The following is a 20,248-nucleotide window of genomic DNA, read 5'->3' as shown; positions in this document are numbered from 1 at the left end:
TACTTCGTATACAATATTAGTAATTTAATTAAATGTATCATTTCTTGTGATGTGGGCCTGCCACCAAGAATCCAGCTCAAGTAACCAAATCAAACAGGCGGGGAGACGCTTCTCAGCGCCTCCTAGGGGACAAATGACGGCTGCAGTCGGCTAGTCTAAACTGGTACAATAGCCCGTGGGGCTCATTTGTAACAAACAAAACAAGACATGCATATTCAAAAGTATCACAAATATGGTTCATCAAAGTTAAACACTTTAATTCCCCCCCCCTAAGAGTTCAGAGCCAACTTGAGGGGATTGTCCTACTTCCTTCTCCTACTTCCTTCTTTGGTCCGGGTTCCTTCCTGTCTGCTGAGCTCTGCGTTCTGCAGCTCAGACTCAGATGCTGTCAGCAACATGTTCCTCTGCAGTGGTCTTATCAGGAAAACAAAGTGATGGTTCCAATAGTAGTTCTGTGTAGCCAGTGAGGTATCTAGTAGCAGCTCTTCCTGAAGACGTGTAGTTGTTATTTCCTGTTCTGTGGCGCCCCCTGGAGACGTAGGGCTGAACTACATCTCCTCCTGTTCTGTTTGTGTGTCCAACCATCTACCTTCCTGCTTCTTACTCTTCTAATTTAGAATATTGTCTAACCAGAAATCCTATACCACTGTTCAGTAATTGATATGTTTGTGTGTGTATATAGCAGCCTCTTCATTTAATCAGAAACAGTCGGCCATGTCTGCCATTACCTTTAAGGCCGTTCACACAGGAACTCCAGACCATCTCTGGAGACTCTGCAGATGATCCGCAAGGTTCACACATCTTCAGAGATCCAGTAGACATCCACACCTACGCAGCAGCCATTAACTACATACCCATGGTGACAGCAGGGGGTGGGGTCATTCTGTGTGTGTGTGTGTGTGCAGATTACTGGAGGAGGAGGCGACAAAGAGGGAGGAGCTGGAGAAGATCCACCTACGGCAGCAGAGGGCCATCTCAGAGACGGAGGCGGAGAAACAGGAGCTGGAGAAGGAGAGGAGGGCCAAGGATAGCGCCCTGCAGGACGCCATGCAGCAGCTGGAGCACCTGGAGAGCGAGAGGCAGGGGGCGCTGGAGCAGTATCAGGTACACTGAAGACCACAGGGAACCTTCTGTTCTTAACCAGCTGAGTTCGGTGGCCCCTACAGGCTGATATACTATAGCTTAGCTCAGGAGGTAGAGCAGGTTGACTTGTAACCGGAAGGTTGCTAATCCCCGGCTCCTCCTAGTGTCGATGTGTCCCTGAGCGAGACACTCAACCCTAACTGCTCCTGACGAGCTTGCTGTCGCCTTGCATGGTTGACTCCGCCGTCGGTGTGTATTAACCGTTGTAAGTCGCTTTGGATAAAAGCGTCTGCTAAATGCGCTAACTGTAAATGTAGATACTCCATGCCCAGGAATTCTAATATTACCCCATTAGCTGTTTTCCCTCCTATTCATGTGGTCGTGCATCTGTCTCAGCGGAGACTGCAAACGCGGTCTCAAAATATCAACTCATCAAGTTCAAATGAGCTGGCTCTTAAATGAGGTGGAAGATGCCACTCTCATTGGTTTATTGCACGTTACGCCCAAAACACACCTACGGGTAATTAAGCTACTTCAGACCAACCCATTTTAGATTTGCGTCGGGCGCACCAGTCATTTATCCGCCAGTATAATAGCAACAGCGCCAGAGATCCGCCCACAAAGCTACTTGCGTTTCGCGTTTCACACTTGCGTTTCAGACCGTTAAAATAGGGCCCTGAGTGTTATTGTTAGCGACATTAACCTCTTCAGACCGGATTAAAGCAGCAATGTAATCAAGTGTGTAAGAGCATTTGAAATCTACATTAAAACGACCAACGTCACACAAATACAAAGAGAATACATTTCATTATAGACGCAGCCAGCTTTGGTTGTCGAGTCTTACGGTTAACTTTGCTGAACTTGGTGGACTTGGTGAAATGTAGCAAGAAAAATGGGGAGGTTTCCCACTTTTCAACTTGTGCGGGTGGCGTACGATGCATCTCGAACACACCATAAATCGGGCTTAAGGAAAAATAAATTCTGAGACTTAAAGGGGACATATTATGAAAACAACAATGTTCCTGGGATTTGGGCTGTTGTTGTTTTGGGTCTCTGGTGCTGCCACACGCATATAAACTTTGAAATAAGTCCGTACATGCTTTTTTTGAGTGAGATATGCATTTCTGAAAGTACCCCATTTGTTGTGGAAGTACCAGAGACGTCAGACGCAGTCTTTATGATTCATAATATCATCCGGAGGCACACATAGCTTTTGGCCGATTTATTAGATATTATATTACATAGATACAGTACCTATATATTATTTTATATGATATATTATATTATTATTAATATTATTATATAATATTATATTATATAGATATAGAGCTCTGGGAGTCCGCAAATGGGCAACAATCACTTCTCCATGCTGCGGTTACAGCTCATTGGTCAATGGGCAGCAGCTCATTTGCATTTAAAGCTACAGACACCAGAAACAGCACATTCCGAAGGGACTGAAACAGAGGGGAATAGTGATAGCTATTTCCAGCAAACAGCTTCAAAAATGTTTTCTGGAACTCATATACTATGTTTACTTGTTGGAAAAACATCATAATATGTCACCTTTAAATTGCAGAACATACAGTAGATGGAGGTGAAAAGAGTCGTGTTGGAAACGAGCAAGAAAATACACAATACATAAAATAAACAATACGATTCTACGACTGAGCCAACAGGCTACTGCTCATCGGTAGGCTACACTTACTAATATAAAACCGAGGGAACGGACTTCAACAGCCCCTGTGCCAGTTCATTAATCAGACATCATTCAGACTCCCTTTGTAATTGCTGTGGTTTCTGTTTGACTTTTTAGAATCTCCAACGATGCTCTCTCTTCAGCACGGTATTGAATTTAGGGAGCAAGGAAATTGGAAGTCTAAACTGAGATCTGTTCCGAACTCTCACTAGCGGAACAAAAACTCCTGTCCATGTTCCACTATGACTTTGGTTAAAGGCGGTGATGAAGAAGCTGGAGGACGCGGCGAACAACACGAGGACCTGGAAGCACAAGGTGGCCGAACACGAGGGCCTGGTACGCCTCATCCAGCCAGGTGGGTTTTTTTTTTTTTTTCGCGACTAACCGACTAATGAAAACTTGGTCGACTGAGACTCTTCTCATGGCCTAACGTTTAGTGGACTGAGACTCTTCTCATGGCCTAACGTTTAGTGGACTGAGACTCTTCTCATGGCCTAACGTTTAGTGGACTGAGACTCTTCTCATGGCCTAACGTTTAGTGGACTGAGACTCTTCTCATGGCCTAACGTTTAGTGGACTGAGACTCTTCTCATGGCCTAACGTTTAGTGGACTGAGACTCTTCTCATGGCCTAACGTTTAGTGGACTGAGACTCTTCTCATGGCCTAACGTTTAGTGGACTATTAGGGGGCAGCCCTACTAGATAACATCTGAGGAAATGTTGACCTTGTTTACCCGGTTTTGTCGCTAGGTAACAAGGGGACCCAGATGATCACCAACTGGGGCCCGGCGGCCTTCTCTGAGGTAGAGCTGAGTGTGCGGGAGAAGGAGTGGCAGGAGAGGAAGAGGCAGGCCCAGTAGAGGCTGGAGGCCTGTCCACTGGGAGCTGCACTGGGAGCTGCACTGGGAGCTGCACTGGGAGCTGCACTGGGAGCTGCACTGGGAGCTGCACTGGGAGCTGCAGGGGACCAGGACGGGCCGCCGGGCTCCACGTCTCGTCTGAGTCCGTGGTCCACAGCAGTAGCGTAGAAAGATCCGAGGGCTCAGTATTTAATATCTAACAGAAACATTTCCTTGTTTAATATCATTAATAGGTCATGTTTTTTCTGCGTGGGTCATGTGGTTTATTGTTTGGTAATCAACAGACAAAGTTAAAAATGACAAAGCTAAATCTTTCGTGGAAAACCTTTTGGCTTTGATCAGTTATTTAGTTGGTATTGATCAGAATCCAGTTTGGTTGATTCAGGATCGGCCCAAAGAATTCACGGTATTTGTTGAGCAATCCCCGACCTGGAACTCATTTGTGTGCGTGATTTGGTCGCACGATCATCACGGCAACACTGTTTTGGTTGTTGTTATCTGTTATCACCTCTCAGAGGATAGAGCCCAGGTCCATTTGTCTGTGAAGTGCAGTCCTTTATGACTAGAATCTAAAACATGGAAATGTTCATATGAGACCATATATATCATGAGGAGAGCCTCAAATACAGGTTATCAATAATGTTTCTGATCAGCAGTGTGAGTCGCACTAGGCCCCAGCGGCTGCCCTGGTCCTCATGGGAGCAGTGGGTCACTACATACTCTTCACTGTTATTCAAAACCAGCAGAAAACATCAAACATGACTTTTAGCTTAGATGGAGAGAGACTCTCTGATGGGCTGGTCTCTCTGACTGAGAGACGGTCTCTCTGAATAAGAGGCGGTCTCTCTGAATGAGAGACGGTCTCTCTGATGGGCTGGTCTCTCTGACTGAGAGACGGTCTCTCTGATGGGCTGGTCTCTGAATGAGAGACGGTCTCTCTGACTGAGAGACTGTCTCTCTGACTGAGAGACGGTCTCTCTGATGGGCTGGTCTCTCTGACTGAGAGACGGCCTCTCTGAATGAGAGACGGTCTCTCTGAATGCGAGACGGTCTCTCTGGTGGGCTGGTCTCTCTGAATGAGAGACGGTCTCTCTGGTGGGCTGGTCTCTCTGAATGAGAGACGGTCTCTCTGGTGGGCTGGTCTCTCTAAATGAGAGACAGTCTCTCTGATGGTGTTTCGGTTATCTGAGGAAGAGGTTGGAGAACTACAGGACCAAAACGAATCTGCTGGTGTGCTGATTGGTTGAATTACAGAATCAAGACTACTCTGCTGCAAGCTGATTGGTTGAAATTCAGAAACATATTTAATGAGCTGATTGGTTGACAGTAATGATGACATAAGGGCACTGTATTGGCCCTGGTTAAACGGTGGTGAAGTGGAGAATATTATGAGGTGTGAGGATCAGTCTGGGAACATTTGTTTATGTTTTAGCTCATTTTACTTGAACAGTTTTAGGATGATGGAAAGGGATTTGTGTTCATAGATTAAGACACGTCCCTGAGGATGAAACGTGTGTTTGAAACCCATCAAGAAGTGATCTGTCTTCTCCCTGGACCATTTGTCTTGAATCCAGGGTTTGTAATGATTTCCTTTATTTAAACAGTTAACAGACGGCTCACACAATGTAGTCTTTCTTGCTAACTGCTGATTATTTTTACTGTTATGTTTTCACATTTTGATACTGTTATCTTGTGTAGTTACGTTAAATGTTGTATCGCTAATTTGGATTGTATGTAGGGCCAATATTAGTAAACACTGAAATCTGTAATAAATACATTTATTCGGGTTTTCTTGTCCCTTCTGTTGAAACTGATTTCTTTTCCATCGCTTTGTTCTGGCACCAGGTGGCGCTGTTTCCCACATTTCACATCTCCATCTGGTCTGCATGGGGTCTTCATGACACCGTGTCTAGACCCTCTCGTTTTCCAAAATAAGAAAATGCTTACATTATGGGATATTCCGGGATACATTTCAGTCCTTTTGTTGAGGCGATTCAATCCATTTGAAAACTTTTTTAAAGCTTATTTAAGGCCTACGTCATAATAAAATACATGCTTAGCGCATACCCACGTTGATCTGTAACACGTGCATATATATAGGCTACTTCATTCAATTCAAAGCCTGCTGAAGCAGCCTGATGACGTCAGAGGTTATTGATTGATTGAATGTTGTCTGACTGCTGAGATCTCCGATCAGGTTGGCGGAAGACCTTCCTCAAATCATATCTCGTTTCTGAGATTAATACTGTAGATTTATATCAGATTTTTTTGCTTTCTGTGTTTTGGTTTCTTGAACTCATCAGCCTGCTTTTAAAAGTGACTTGTTGTTGCGTTCTTCAAACCTCGACCACTCCAGATGCCTCCTAGTTTGGATGGAGAAGGACTTCCTTGTAGATCCATGGTGATCCAACCTCTCAGATCTCCTCAAGGTCGCCTCCACCTCGTCTCGTGCGCTGGTTGAAGAGGAGAGAGCGAACAGCGGGAAAGACAAACACCCACTGATCGCGTCCCACGCAATCTGCTGTCCAGATGCGTACGCCGTACCTCCACGCCTCTGCGGTAACTCCGCTTTACGCAACGCGATGACCTGTCGTAAACGGCGAGCCTCTACTCCCCGCCCTCCGTTTTTTCCCCTCTCCCTCCCGTTCCCCGCCGGGACCCCCAGCAGCGTCTGCATCCCATCATCTCGCTCGTCTCGTTTAAACCTCCTCGCACTCATCAGCCCCGGGTTGCGAGGCTTGTGGCACGCGTGGCGCATTCCATCGTGGTGATGCGAAGCAGAAATGCATTAAATTCTCGATCTGGAATCCATCGCAGGGGGCCAACGAGCAGAGCAGCGGTTGGGAAATAAAGGGGTCGATTGGGTCGAGGTCCTATTGAACCCCCGAACACACACACACACACACACACACACACACACACACACACACACACACACACACACACACACACACACACACACACACACACACACACACACACACACACACACACACACACACACACACACACACACACACACCTCCTATAGGCCAACACTTGACTCACCCTCTAAGTATGTGCACATCTGAAATACAATGTGTTTGACAACGGCCGAGGAATCCCAAAATATATAGGCCTACTATATATAGATAGATATACAGTATATCTATGTATAGGACTTATACATATTACTGATACATATACTAATATATAGTAGGCCTACTATATATATATATATATATATATATATACACACGAAGTCTGAAGCGTTCAGGAATGTGGGGTAACTATTTACCGTAGGTCTGTACGCGGTAAGGAACAACAGAGTTCGGTAAAGAACAGCGTTCCGTAAAGAACAGTATCGTAAAAAACAGAGTTCCGTAAATCACAGGCCCGTACCCCACCCTCCCCTACTGATGAGCCCGGAGGTGTTTCCGGCTCGGTCTGGCTGCAGCGACCTCAACAAGGAATTTTACCAAAATAGCTTCTCGCTGCAACGTTCAGTGTTATTGAGGATCGTCCCCAAGGAGCCGCGGGGATGAACCACGGCAACACATGTTCTTCTCCGCCTCATAAAACAACAAAAGTCAAACGAACGGCGATGGACCCCACGCTGTGGAGTATCACTTCAGGCCATCTTCAACCTCCTGTCACCTACCTGTTGCCGACGCAGTCAGCCATCATTCTGCAGGTGTGTCATTAGCCTGCCCTGGCTGTTAAACAAGGTCATTTTGAACGACTACGTTTATAACAAGCTCACAACAAGCGGTGACGGTTTCTAGATTGCCCGTGAGGTTAAGGTGCCGTGGTGAGGCAGAATACAGGACGGAAAGATCTGTCTCTAATCAGCGCGTGGAAGCAGACAGCGCGCCACAGGCAGCCTGATTAGTTCCAAAAGATATAAATAGTCTAAAACAAAGAGATGAGTTAAAGTTGAGACGCGGGCCACTCTCATGCATTTCATCAAACACGTTTGGGTTTACAGTCGCACAGGTGTGACACACACGACTGAGCAATTGCGTGCGTAAAGATGCACGCATATAGACACACAAACGTCACGCACGCAAGTGTAGTGAGAAGAAAGCGGGGATATGGCGAGCGTGTCCAGGGATAGTCTGAATGGGCTCGCATTCTCTCTCCGTGGAATGGTGTACGTGACATGGGGCCTCTGATCCTCTCACTCCCCCGCAAACACAAAGGAATGTGTGGCAAGGCGCAAATATAAAACACAAGTGTTTCTGGAGGAAAGAAAATCCAACCCCCATGGACAGTGAGCACACTTCTGCCAGCATTAGGTTCTCCCGCTTCCCCCTGAGCCTGACTTCATCTTAAGTGTTCTCAGTTTGTGATTGGTGCCAGCGTATTGTTTACCACCATTCTGGTTCATTAGGCAGAGCGGATCAATCCGCTCAGTACCGGAGTCAGTGGAACCGCGGCGGAACCATCTCAGCGTGGCTCCAACAGCGGCCCTCCTCAAGGCCTGGTGGGCCGTGACCCGGGTACAGAGCCCTCCCTCTGGTGGGCCGTGACCCGGGTACAGAGCCCTCCCTCTGGTGGGCCGTGACCCGGGTACAGAGCCCTCCCTCTGGTGGGCCGTGACCCGGGTACAGAGCCCTCCCTCTGGTGGGCCGTGACCCGGGTACAGAGCCCTCCCTCTGGTGGGCCGTGACCCGGGTACAGAGCCCTCCCTCTGGTGGGCCGTGACCCGGGTACAGAGCCCTCCCTCTGGTGGGCCGTGACCCGGGTACAGAGCCCTCCCTCTGGTGGGCCCATCAGATGGAAGGTCCAGTAGAACTGTACGACTCAAAGATCACAACAACCCCCCGCTCTCCGCTCAGCGTTGGTTCATCTTCTGATGTCGTGGCAGTGAGGTCACCGGTTTGAAAATATAGAAATCTGAAGTCCTTCCTCTGCGTCATAGTCGGCCTGATGCTGATGGAGCTTCTAGAAATAAAACCACTCAACCCCAAGCAGCCTCGAACCCAAGCAGCCTCAACCCAAGCAGCCTCAACCCAAGCAGCCTCAACCCCAAGCAGCCTCAACCCCAAGCAGCCTCAACCCCAAGCAGCCTCAACCCCAAGCAGCCTCGAACCCAAGCAGCCTCAACCCAAGCAGCCTCAACCCAAGCAGCCTCAACCCAAGCAGCCTCAACCCAAGCAGCCTCAACCCAAGCAGCCTCAACCCAAGCAGCCTCAACCCCAAGCAGCCTTCACGTTTAACACACAATGTGTGGTCACCTGGTGCTCACTGACCCTCCGCCGCGTGGCGTCTCTTCAGCTCTGCTGGAGTCATGAGCCCCGTGACGCCAGGGCCCCGTCCGGCACAGCCCCCGGTCCCAGCTCCAAGGCTTCAGTCACTGGGCTCAGTGGGGGAGAGGGGCCCCTCAGTGTGGACCCTCAGAGGGGGCCACAGTGTTGGACCCTCAGAGGGGGGCACAGTGTTGGACCCTCAGTGGGGGGCACAGTGGGGGCCCTCAGTGTGGGGTGACAGCAGGGACCCAGTGTCCATACAGCATGCGCCTGGATCCGCCCTGACTCCGCCCTGGCTCCGCCCTGACTCCGCCTTCCATCCCCAAATGAACAACATAACAAACTATCTGTGGTTATGATTAGGCCCAATCAATATACCATGGTTTTGCATGTTATGTAACATTAATAATTCTCAGTTTTTTACTAGTGGCCTGAAGCAGTAACTTCACTGAAAACAGTTTGGAACGAGTTCATAGGTAATACGTGTCCTCTGTACCACTGCAGATACCACACTGCTATCTCATTATTTTCATTATTGTGATTCAAAAGGTTTTATTCAAAGTGACATACAGTCAAATTTTTCACATGTTATCAAGTGTTAGGCATCATGTCTACAGGAAGTCCACACTGAGCTCTCTCTCTGTACCTTCTGAGGTAGAGATCTGACTGAACATATCTTTCTTCCGTTCCGTTGAAGGGATGCGCTGGGACCAGAGATGATGCCTGACCTCCAGATGGGTATCCATGTTCCCTTCGTGACTTTTCCATTTTTGTGATTTATGTTAAAACATGGCAGATGCCTCTATTAGGGAAGATGTTTTTGTGTCAATCAATATTTTTCCACTGACCAAACTATCAAAAATGTGGAATGTCAGTTGTTGACACAGTATGATGTATTATGTGTCACAAAGAACAAATAGCCCGCATTCGTGAGTTTGTGAGCTGAAGTGTAACTTCACAAGATTAATTTGGTGAGGAGGAAGTATTATTGGTACATTCCTGGCTGCCAGAACAAGTTGGATTCTTCTTTTGGGGGGGGGGGGGACATTAAAGTAGGCCGTTACAAACAGATTCCAGGGGGGGTCAGCAGCCCTCTCTGTGAGGGAGGGGCTCCTCTCTGAACCATCACACATGTTTTCAGTGCACTATAGAACATGGAGTCCAGCCAAAAGGGGCTATTTATAAACATGAGCATGGATGTATGGGCCCCCAGCAGCCTCCGCACGAGGAGCAGGTGGTGATGAAGACGCCACGGAGGCCAGTTGTTTTCAGATTGCAACATGAAGACGTGTCCTTCGCTGCCATGCGAGCCGCCTGACTTCTTAATGGGCCACATGTGGGGGTCATTTGTTCAGTGTTCTGAAATAACCGCCCTGTGGCCACCCTGGTCTGGTGCATCTCCTGTAGGTTCATGCGGCATGTCAGAGATTGTTGTGGAACAAACAAAAGGTTCTTTGACAAGCACTGAGTGCCTTCTCCATCCTCGGGTCGTGATTGGTTCCCAGACAGTATAACCCGGGGCTTCAGAGGAGATGGATCAGCTTCTCCGTTATTAATAAACACAAGGTAAGAGGTGAGATGTGATAATTGAAGGCTGGAACGCGGTTCTCTCTCTCAGCCAGTTCAGTCTTGGCGTGATGCTCCCATATGCTATTGCTGGATTTTAGTCAAATACTTGGGAAGCTAAGAAAAGGCCCTAGGGCTCACACATGTTTAGAGATGTCATATTTAATTCATGTCTCACCAAAAAATGAAATACAAAATAATGAAAAGATGCTGGCTCAATTATTGTGGAACCGCACATTAACAGGGCTGATGTTGTGTGATGGATCGTTTCCGTGGTGAGGATGAGATGGACTGAGTTCTGTAACCATGAGTTCAGTTCAGTGTTTCATGGATTAATTCATATAAATCATAGGTCCTCCCCATCCAGATACACAAAATAGATTCTTAGTTTTTTTCTACTTTTGTACTTTCTACTTGAGATGTCAGTACACACAAGTACCTGTGTTTGTTACACAGATGATCAAAGTACTTGGGACTGAAGCCTGCGGTGGATCGGACTGCAGTCCTCAGCACAGGCCCTGAACCACCTGACAGGGACGACTGAATCAGCCCTACTTCAACCTCTCAACGGTAATCCTATCGCTGTAATGGTGGCCAAACTTTAATGCACGTTGCTTTGAATAAACCCTCCTGTTGTAATTCAATGTCGATTCCCGATTCATTTTGCAGACTTCCGGCAGCAGGTCTGGGCAACGTGCTCGGAGGGGATCTGACCCAAAGCCTTCAGCCAGGACTCAGACACCAGGGGGATCTGACCCAAAGCCTTCAGCCAGGACTCAGACACCAGGGGGATCTGACCCAAAGCCTTCAGCCGGGACTCAGACACCAGGGGGATCTGACCCAAAGCCTTCAGCCAGGACTCAGACACCAGGGGGATCTGACCCAATGCCTTCAGCCGGGACTCAGACACCAGGGGGATCTGACCCAAAGCCTTCAGCCAGGACTCAGACACCAGGGGGATCTGACCCAATGCCTTCAGCCGGGACTCAGACACCAGGGGGATCTGACCCAAAGCCTTCAGCCAGGACTCAGACACCAGGGGGATCTGACCCAATGCCTTCAGCCAGGACTCAGACACCAGGGGGATCTGACCCAAAGCCTTCAGCCGGGACTCAGACACCAGGGGGATCTGACCCAAAGCCTTCAGCCAGGACTCAGACACCAGGGGGAGTGAAGTGAAGTGAGTGTTACGGCTGTATGTGTTTCATGTGTGGTTGTGTTCCCAGTAGAGTTTGTCCCTGTTCTGTGTGCAGGTCTCTGCCCATGCTCAGTGTACTGAATCATTAGAACGGGTTAGGAGCACCTGGACCGCTCGTCAAGTTAAAAGCCACAGATTCCCGTTCCCATGGAGATGCTTCTGGTCATGGGACTGCTGGTCGTGCTCCTCTCTGGGACTTGTATTTGTGATTTGGACTTTGTTGTATGTCATGTCCTTTTCATTTGTTGATGTAAATAAATCCCACTGGTCGGGTACTTTTAAAAGGTGTTCTTTCGTATTTGGGGTCAAGGGTGGTTTTCTTGTTAGCCCCAGTAGGGCCAAGTAGAGGTGGGGCGTACCAGTGAGTCTAAGATCATACGCTTGTGTGAGCAAAAGCAGGACACCTGTAGAATTACAGTGTGATGTTGATCCCCTACCTGCAGCATAGAGTTGGTACGGTCTACTCTGTAGGGTCCCTACCTGCAGCATAGAGTTGGTACGGTCCACTCTGTAGGGTCCCTACCTGCAGCATAGAGTTGGTACGGTCTACTCTGTAGGGTCTCTACCTGCAGCATAGAGTTGGTACGGTCCACTCTGTAGGGTCCCTATCTGCAGCATAGAGTTGGTACGGTCTACTCTGTAGGGTCTCTACCTGCAGCATAGAGTTGGTACAGTCTACTCTGTAGGGTCTCTACCTGCAGCATAGAGTTGGTACAGTCTACTCTGTAGGGTGTCCCTACCTGCAGCATAGAGTTGGTACGGTCCACTCTGTAGGGTCTCTACCTGCAGCATAGAGTTGGTACGGTCCACTCTGTAGGGTCTCTACCTGCAGCATAGAGTTGGTACGGTCTACTCTGTAGGGTGTCCCTACCTGCAGCATAGAGTTGGTACGGTCCACTCTGTAGGGTGTCCCTACCTGCAGCATAGAGTTGGTACGGTCCACTGTCCATCACCCTTCTCTTGGTGGACACTGACGTTTAGGGGACATCTTTACTCTTCATTCTTACTAGTATTTGCTTCAGCAAGAGCAATTCAACCCTCTTACATTATGCAGATCTGTGGTGTATGGTATATTATTTGAGCACTGGCGAGAAATAGAAATAGCGTTGCTATGGTAACATTGTAGATTAAAGGCTATCCATGGAGAGGCCAAATAACAGGGGGAAATAAAAGGTTTTGAATAAAAATATATTTTAACAGATTGGAGGGGGTGGATTTCCATCCACCCCCAAGTTGTAGTCGATGGAGATGGACTGTTTGTTTGACTGCTTAACATACATTTTGCCTGTGTTACTGGGAAGAATTTGCCATTCTGCAAACTAAAAAATAACTAAGGCAATTAAACACATTCAAAATAAATAACATGCAAACATTACTGGCAAGTAATGTTTCTCTTCTAGCAGTCAACACCTGCTCAAGAAATGAACACAGTCCATGATTTGATGCCATTTAAACACAAACTCAAATGCACTATCACGTATTAAACCAGCCCAGATCTGACACATGAATTAATCATGTACCGTTTTACTTTCAGGGAATTTGGACAACATGCAGAATTACTTACCCTGAGGTCGTAAACACACGTCTTACTTTAGGTTGTTGCAGAATACTAATACAGAATACAATCCTCACCACTGCACTAGCTTTTGGTACAGTTGATTTCTTTAACATTGAACATTTACATGAGCTAGGCCCTTAAAGCAGTGAAAGTAAAGCAGCAAACAATCTTCTTTTTTTTGGACTTATAATCTTACTATAATGCTATAATAATATTTTTCGATGTCTAATATATTCTTTCAGTCCTTTGGGTGGTTCATCAAACACACACACACACACACACACACACACACACACACACACACACACACACACACACACACACACACACACACACACACACACACACACACACACACACACACACACACACACAGGTTCATATAGAGGTCAGTCATCTTGAACCTGTTCATCTATATGAACAGGTTCATATAGGTCAGTCAGCTTGAACCTGTTCATCTATATGAACAGGTTCATATAGGTCAGTCAGCTTTCTTTGTAAACCCTAAACCTTTAAATATTCTGTTGCTATATAGGCAACAAGTTAATTGTATAGCCGGCAGAAGTTTTTTTAGATAATAAAAAATGTTACCCCACAAAGGCTTTTTTAAATGTACGGCGCGTATAATTTAGTCGCATCTAGTGGAGCAGGCTTGGCTAAAAATATAATATTCATTTGTGTGTAATCACATAAAATAAGAATTCTGTTTTGTTAACTTAAGAATGAACCCTTTACAGCTACATAGTGGGTCCTAACCCTAACCCTTTACAGCTACATAGTGGGTCCTAACCCTAACCCTTTATAGCTACATAGTGGGTCCTAACCCTAACCCTTTACAGCTACATAGTGGGTCCTAACCCTAACCCTTTATAGCTACATAGTGGGTCCTAACCCTAACCCTTTACAGCTACATAGTGGGTCCTAACCCTAACCCTTTACAGCTACATAGTGGGTCCGATCCGTGTGTCCCCCTCGGGGGCGGGTCCGTGGACTCCAGCCACGGCGGACACAACTTTGAGTGATCAACATTTGCAGCCGCTTATAAATCTCAACAGCCACAGAACGGATTTAGTTTAACAGAATGGTTTAGGAATCATTCAATGTTTTACTTTAACAGATTTCGCTCCTAGTTTTTATAATGGAGTTAGGGTTAAAATATTGGTTTTAATGGGTTGTCTAGTTTCTCAGAAGTCACAGACAATCCACCTGGCGTTTCATAATTAGTGCTGCAGCAGATGTCACGCAGCAGAATTGATCATCGTAAACTGTGTTCTTTTGCCCTAATAATGATACAAGTAATATAAAAAATGTCAGTTTGGGATTTGGGAACGCATATTTGAATGATACATTAGGCCTGCTTGGGCTAAAAATAATAATTAAAAAAACAAAAACAACACAGCTATTTCCCGGGATTCCTGGGAAATGGGTCGTCTTTTCCCGGGATCTGATTCATCAAATTTTCGGGAAAAACATTAAACCCTAGTATGTATGTATATATGTATGTATGTATGTATATATATGTATGGTTGTGCATATATATATATGTGTATGTGTGTATATGTATATGTATATATATCCAAATATATATATATATATATATATATATATTTGAACACTGGGCCACTTCTCTGTTTACATTGCATTTACTTAGCCACTTTACAATTAACAGTTTACACTTTATAATTGATAATTTGTATTGTTTTTACCATCTGTTTCGTTTGCCTTGTTTGTTGTTTGTCTTGTCCTTACTTTAGCATTTAGTTTAGCATTTACCTTAGTGTCTATTTTTGTTTGCGTTAGTACTTTGTATTTTTATTTTATTGTATTTTTATCCTAGCCTGGAAATCCAGACCATCTAGAAAGCTGTAGGGTCTGGGAACGAGTGATGAAAACGGCCCAACTCGAGGGGCGGCACCAAGCATGCATTTGAAAATATCACTGCACACAATTGGATAACAGTACGACCAATCAGAAGAATACAAGGGGTGACGTATCCAGACCAGCGGAGCTAACCAATAGATAAGACTCTTGCCATGTCCAGTTGGTAAAACAGCAATGCTTTTGGCCCGCCTATATCAGATACACCGATGTGATTGGTTAATGTTCTGGGCCAGGGGAATCGGGGAGTGAGTCTATTGCTCGTTCCCAAAGTGACTCGATGAGCAAATTCAAATTATGCTCTTGCGAAAACTCTGGATTTCCAGGTTATTTTTATCCTGTGCTGTTCCACTGCTGCTGGAATGTTGCAATAGAAAATATTATCCTATGGGGGATTAATAAAGTTGTATCTATCTATCTCACCCTAACCCTCTACCTAACACCCTCGTCCACAGCTCCTCTTAACGCTTGTTTTTATTTTGGCTCTGATTTGTAAGAAGGAGGGGGGACTAAATTTAGTACTCAAAAATAATTATTTTTGAGTATCCACAATGTATAATTATGTATAATTAAGTAAAAATAATTATTTTTGAGTACCATTTGAATGTGGAAGCGTTAGAAGTATATAAGCTTCCCTCTCTGGGACGGACATCAAGGTGAATAAATGATGAATACATTAACAGATATAGCGATAATCATATGTCTATGAACGTGGTTTACCATCATGGATGCAATTAGAGGACTGTGTAAAAACTTTAATAGGTTGTGACCTCCACCATGTCCCTCAATTTATACAGTTACCATGGTGACTATAACAAAGATACTGGTGATGGGTTAAAAATATTTATTTGCAGGCTAGAGCCGTCAAATATTGTATTTGGTTTGAATAATTGGAATGACGCATTTTCACAAAACAGAAGTACCTACAGGCACCTTGTACAATATAGGCCAGAACAGGCCACGTTAATCACATGATATAGGCCAGAACAGGCCACGTTAATCACATGATATAGACCAGAACAGGCCACGTTAATCACATGATATAGGCCAGAACAGGCCACGTTAATCACATGATATAGGCCAGAACAGGCCACGTTAATCACATGATATAGACCAGAACAGGCCACGTTAATCACATGATATAGACCAGAACAGGCCACGTTAATCACATGATATAGGCCAGAACAGGCCACGTTAATCACATGATATAGACCAGAACAGGCCACGTTAATCACATGATATAGACCAGAACAGGCCACGTTAATCACATGATATAGACCAGAACAGGCCACGTTAATCACATGATATAGACCAGAACAGGCCACGTTAATCACATGATATAGACCAGAACAGGCCACGTTAATCACATGATATAGACCAGAACAGGCCACGTTAATCACATGATATAGACCAGAACAGGCCACGTTAATCACATGATATAGACCAGAACAGGCCACGTTAATCACATGATATAGACCAGAACAGGCCACGTTAATCACATGATATAGGCCAGAACAGGCCACGTTAATCACATGATATAGACCAGAACAGGCCACGTTAATCACATGATATAGACCAGAACAGGCCACGTTAATCACATGATATAGGCCAGAACAGGCCACGTTAATCACATGATATAGACCAGAACAGGCCACGTTAATCACATGATATAGACCAGAACAGGCCACGTTAATCACATGATATAGACCAGAACAGGCCACGTTAATCACATGATATAGACCAGAACAGGCCACGTTAATCACATGATATAGACCAGAACAGGCCACGTTAATCACATGATATAGGCCAGAACAGGCCACGTTAATCACATGATATAGACCAGAACAGGCCACGTTAATCACATGATATAGACCAGAACAGGCCACGTTAATCACATGATATAGGCCAGAACAGGCCACGTTAATCACATGATATAGACCAGAACAGGCCACGTTAATCACATGATATAGGCCAGAACAGGCCACGTTAATCACATGATATAGACCAGAACAGGCCACGTTAATCACATGATATAGGCCAGAACAGGCCACGTTAATCACATGATATAGACCAGAACAGGCCACGTTAATCACATGATATAGACCAGAACAGGCCACGTTAATCACATGATATAGACCAGAACAGGCCACGTTAATCACATGATATAGACCAGAACAGGCCACGTTAATCACATGATATAGGCCAGAACAGGCCACGTTAATCACATGATATAGACCAGAACAGGCCACGTTAATCACATGATATAGGCCAGAACAGGCCACGTTAATCACATGATATAGACCAGAACAGGCCACGTTAATCACATGATATAGGCCAGAACAGGCCACGTTAATCACATGATATAGGCCAGAACAGGCCACGTTAATCACATGATATAGGCCAGAACAGGCCACGTTAATCACATGATATAGACCAGAACAGGCCACGTTAATCACATGATATAGGCCAGAACAGGCCACGTTAATCACATGATATAGACCAGAACAGGCCACGTTAATCACATGATATAGGCCAGAACAGGCCACGTTAATCACATGATATAGACCAGAACAGGCCACGTTAATCACATGATATAGGCCAGAACAGGCCACGTTAATCACATGATATAGACCAGAACAGGCCACGTTAATCACATGATATAGGCCAGAACAGGCCACGTTAATCACATGATATAGACCAGAACAGGCCACGTTAATCACATGATATAGACCAGAACAGGCCACGTTAATCACATGATATAGACCAGAACAGGCCACGTTAATCACATGATATAGGCCAGAACAGGCCACGTTAATCACATGAAAGGGACGGGGGGGGGGGGGTATTCAGTTCGTTGTATTCTGAAACTTCACTGCTAGATGCTACTGAATGTTACACTCTGGACCTTGAAGCTATCTAGACTAGTGGTGGATTTCATGATTCGTTTGAATGAATCAGTTTGCGTTGGTCAGTTCGGCAAGAAGAGTCATTTGTTTGTTCGTTCACATTTCCGGTAGTGGTGAATCATGGTTCTCAGTCACTGAGTCGGTCAGACTCAGCTCCTCTCTCGTTCTCATTCTCAAACGAATCACGATCGTAAAGTGGTTCAAACGGTCATCAATCAACACAACATTAACTAAGTTCCTTTTAGCTGAGGAGTGCTTCATGTTTGCAATCGGGATGTTGTTGCCCAGCTGGCTCTCGTGATTTCTCTATCCTCGAGTCTTCACCCCTAAAAACAGTCAGTGAACGAACGGCGACTCAGCGACTAGTGGGTGGAGCTGGGAGTCGAGTCTCGGAGAATGAACGATACAAACGAGATGAACTGAAACGGGGAATCAGGTCAGTTCGTTCATGTTAAAGAGTTGTTCGTTCTAACTGATTCGTTCACGAACGAGCCATCACTAATCTATCCAATATGTATGGACAGTAAAGGAGTAACCAACTGAAGTAGACCTTCCTTTTGATCGGGAAAGAATGTCAACAACATAAATTATGCACTATATCTTGATCATTCAATTCAAAGAAGCAAGGAGCAGATGAACCCAAACCAAACTGTGGCTAGCTGCTGCCATGGAAGCCTCCATGTTTATCAGGAGCAGCATCCAAGAACGTGACTCACAGGCTCTAAAGAACTAACACACTTCAAATGTCCGCTGTGTCTTGTGAAATGTATCAAAACAAGCCACATATCAGCACATTCCTGAAGAAGTACAGCTCATGAACATGAACATGACAATAATGATGTATGTTGGATGAGTTGGTTGACTCTTCAACCCCATCATGCACTAAAAACTACAGCTACATTATTGTAACTGCCTAGCAAAACATTGATTATGTGTCAGATTAACTGACTAGTTTAGTCATTCATAATTTTCAATTATATAAAGCATTTTACTGAAGGTGCTTTGAGTATTATTTGTTACAAATGGCCAAACCGTCGCTCAGCTATGTTGTGTTGCAAGAATGTCTGTTTCGAGTTGACTGCACCTGCTCCCGGCTAATTTCTGATTAGAACATCTTTTCTGGGATTTGTTCGGGGAATCATCTTGCCTGTCAATCACATTTTTGTGAAATGCAACGCTTAAAATGTCTCTTTACAACTCTCAAATCTTAACTACAGCACCTTAACTTAAAGGTGTCTTGTGTAGGATTTAGTGACATCTAGTGGTGAGGTTGCAAATTGAAACAAAGTGAATGTGTTCCTTGTCAAGGATTCTTCCCTTGGATTAGGGTTGTTTTCCCTGCCCTTCAGTGGGTGTACTCTTTTTTCTGTTTATGGAAACCCATTCATTCAGTGCAGTGTTGGTATACTGCATTGCTTCCCCTCTTTATTGTGAGCTCGGCACACGGGACTCTAGCCTTTGTAAAGATTCAAATGCATTACTGAATAGTAATGGTAGGCCTATGACTGTAACTGGTCAACACTGAAACACACTGAAACAGAGGGTAGGTTGTTTCCGCGGTGAAGATGAGATGGACTGAGTTCTGTAACCAAGTTCAGTGTTTCATGGATTATTTAATATAAATCATAGGTCCTCCCCATCCAGATACCCTATATTCTCTGGAAGAATATATTTTGTGTATGTGGAAAGCTGGACTTTGCTTTCAAAGACACCCCAAAACAAATCACTGATCACACCCAATGAGTAGACCGCTGTGCACACAAATAGCCCGGTAGAGAGACAGGTAGTCCATCAAATCATTTAATTAAGGGCAACTGTATTGATTGGATGGCTTTATTGTAGGTTTGGGACAGCCACATATATCAGATTTAGTTTCCTTTTTTTGTTTGAATTAAATTTATTGATACATGGATGTAAGGAGAATTTCAACAAATATGACGAAAGAATTGTCTTCAATAAATTGCTTAGCTGAGATTTAACACAAATGTAACTAAATATGCTCCCAAAAACGTGCTCTATTCATTATTATAAAACGGGTGGCTTAAATCAAGCGATCTGATTGGTTCCCAACTGTTGTATATTGAGCGTATACACACAGCTATGACGCCCGTTCAGTTTACAGAGTCCAGTATCACTCCGCACCTAACTTGAACTGTTGTTTATTTATATATAAAAGCAATAGCATAGTTCACTGAAGCCTAAAAATATGTTGATTGCTGGAGAGGGTGGAAATGTTGTAAAGCAATAGGCACACGGTGAGTGAACTGCTCGA

The 20,248-nt window shown here is 45.2% G+C and overlaps 1 protein-coding gene across 1 annotated transcript in view; it reads left to right on the top strand.

Moving 5' to 3' along the window:
• Window positions 1-5,417, top strand: part of swap70b (switching B cell complex subunit SWAP70b) — a 21,547-nt gene extending 16,130 nt beyond the window's left edge. The window contains exons 8-10 of the mRNA XM_084477575.1: window positions 906-1,104; window positions 3,038-3,134; window positions 3,530-5,417. Of these exons, the coding sequence (XP_084333701.1) occupies window positions 906-1,104; window positions 3,038-3,134; window positions 3,530-3,639 (406 nt within the window). The 3' untranslated portion in view covers window positions 3,640-5,417. The remainder of the gene's footprint in view (window positions 1-905; window positions 1,105-3,037; window positions 3,135-3,529) is intronic.
• Window positions 5,418-20,248: the final 14,831 nt, after the last annotated feature.

This window comes from Micromesistius poutassou, assembly GCF_964030765.1.
Source record: "Micromesistius poutassou genome assembly, chromosome: 13".
NCBI classification, from domain to species: domain Eukaryota; kingdom Metazoa; phylum Chordata; class Actinopteri; order Gadiformes; family Gadidae; genus Micromesistius; species Micromesistius poutassou.
Note: the sequence above shows the minus strand (reverse complement) of the source record. Positions and strands in the feature narration are given on the sequence as shown.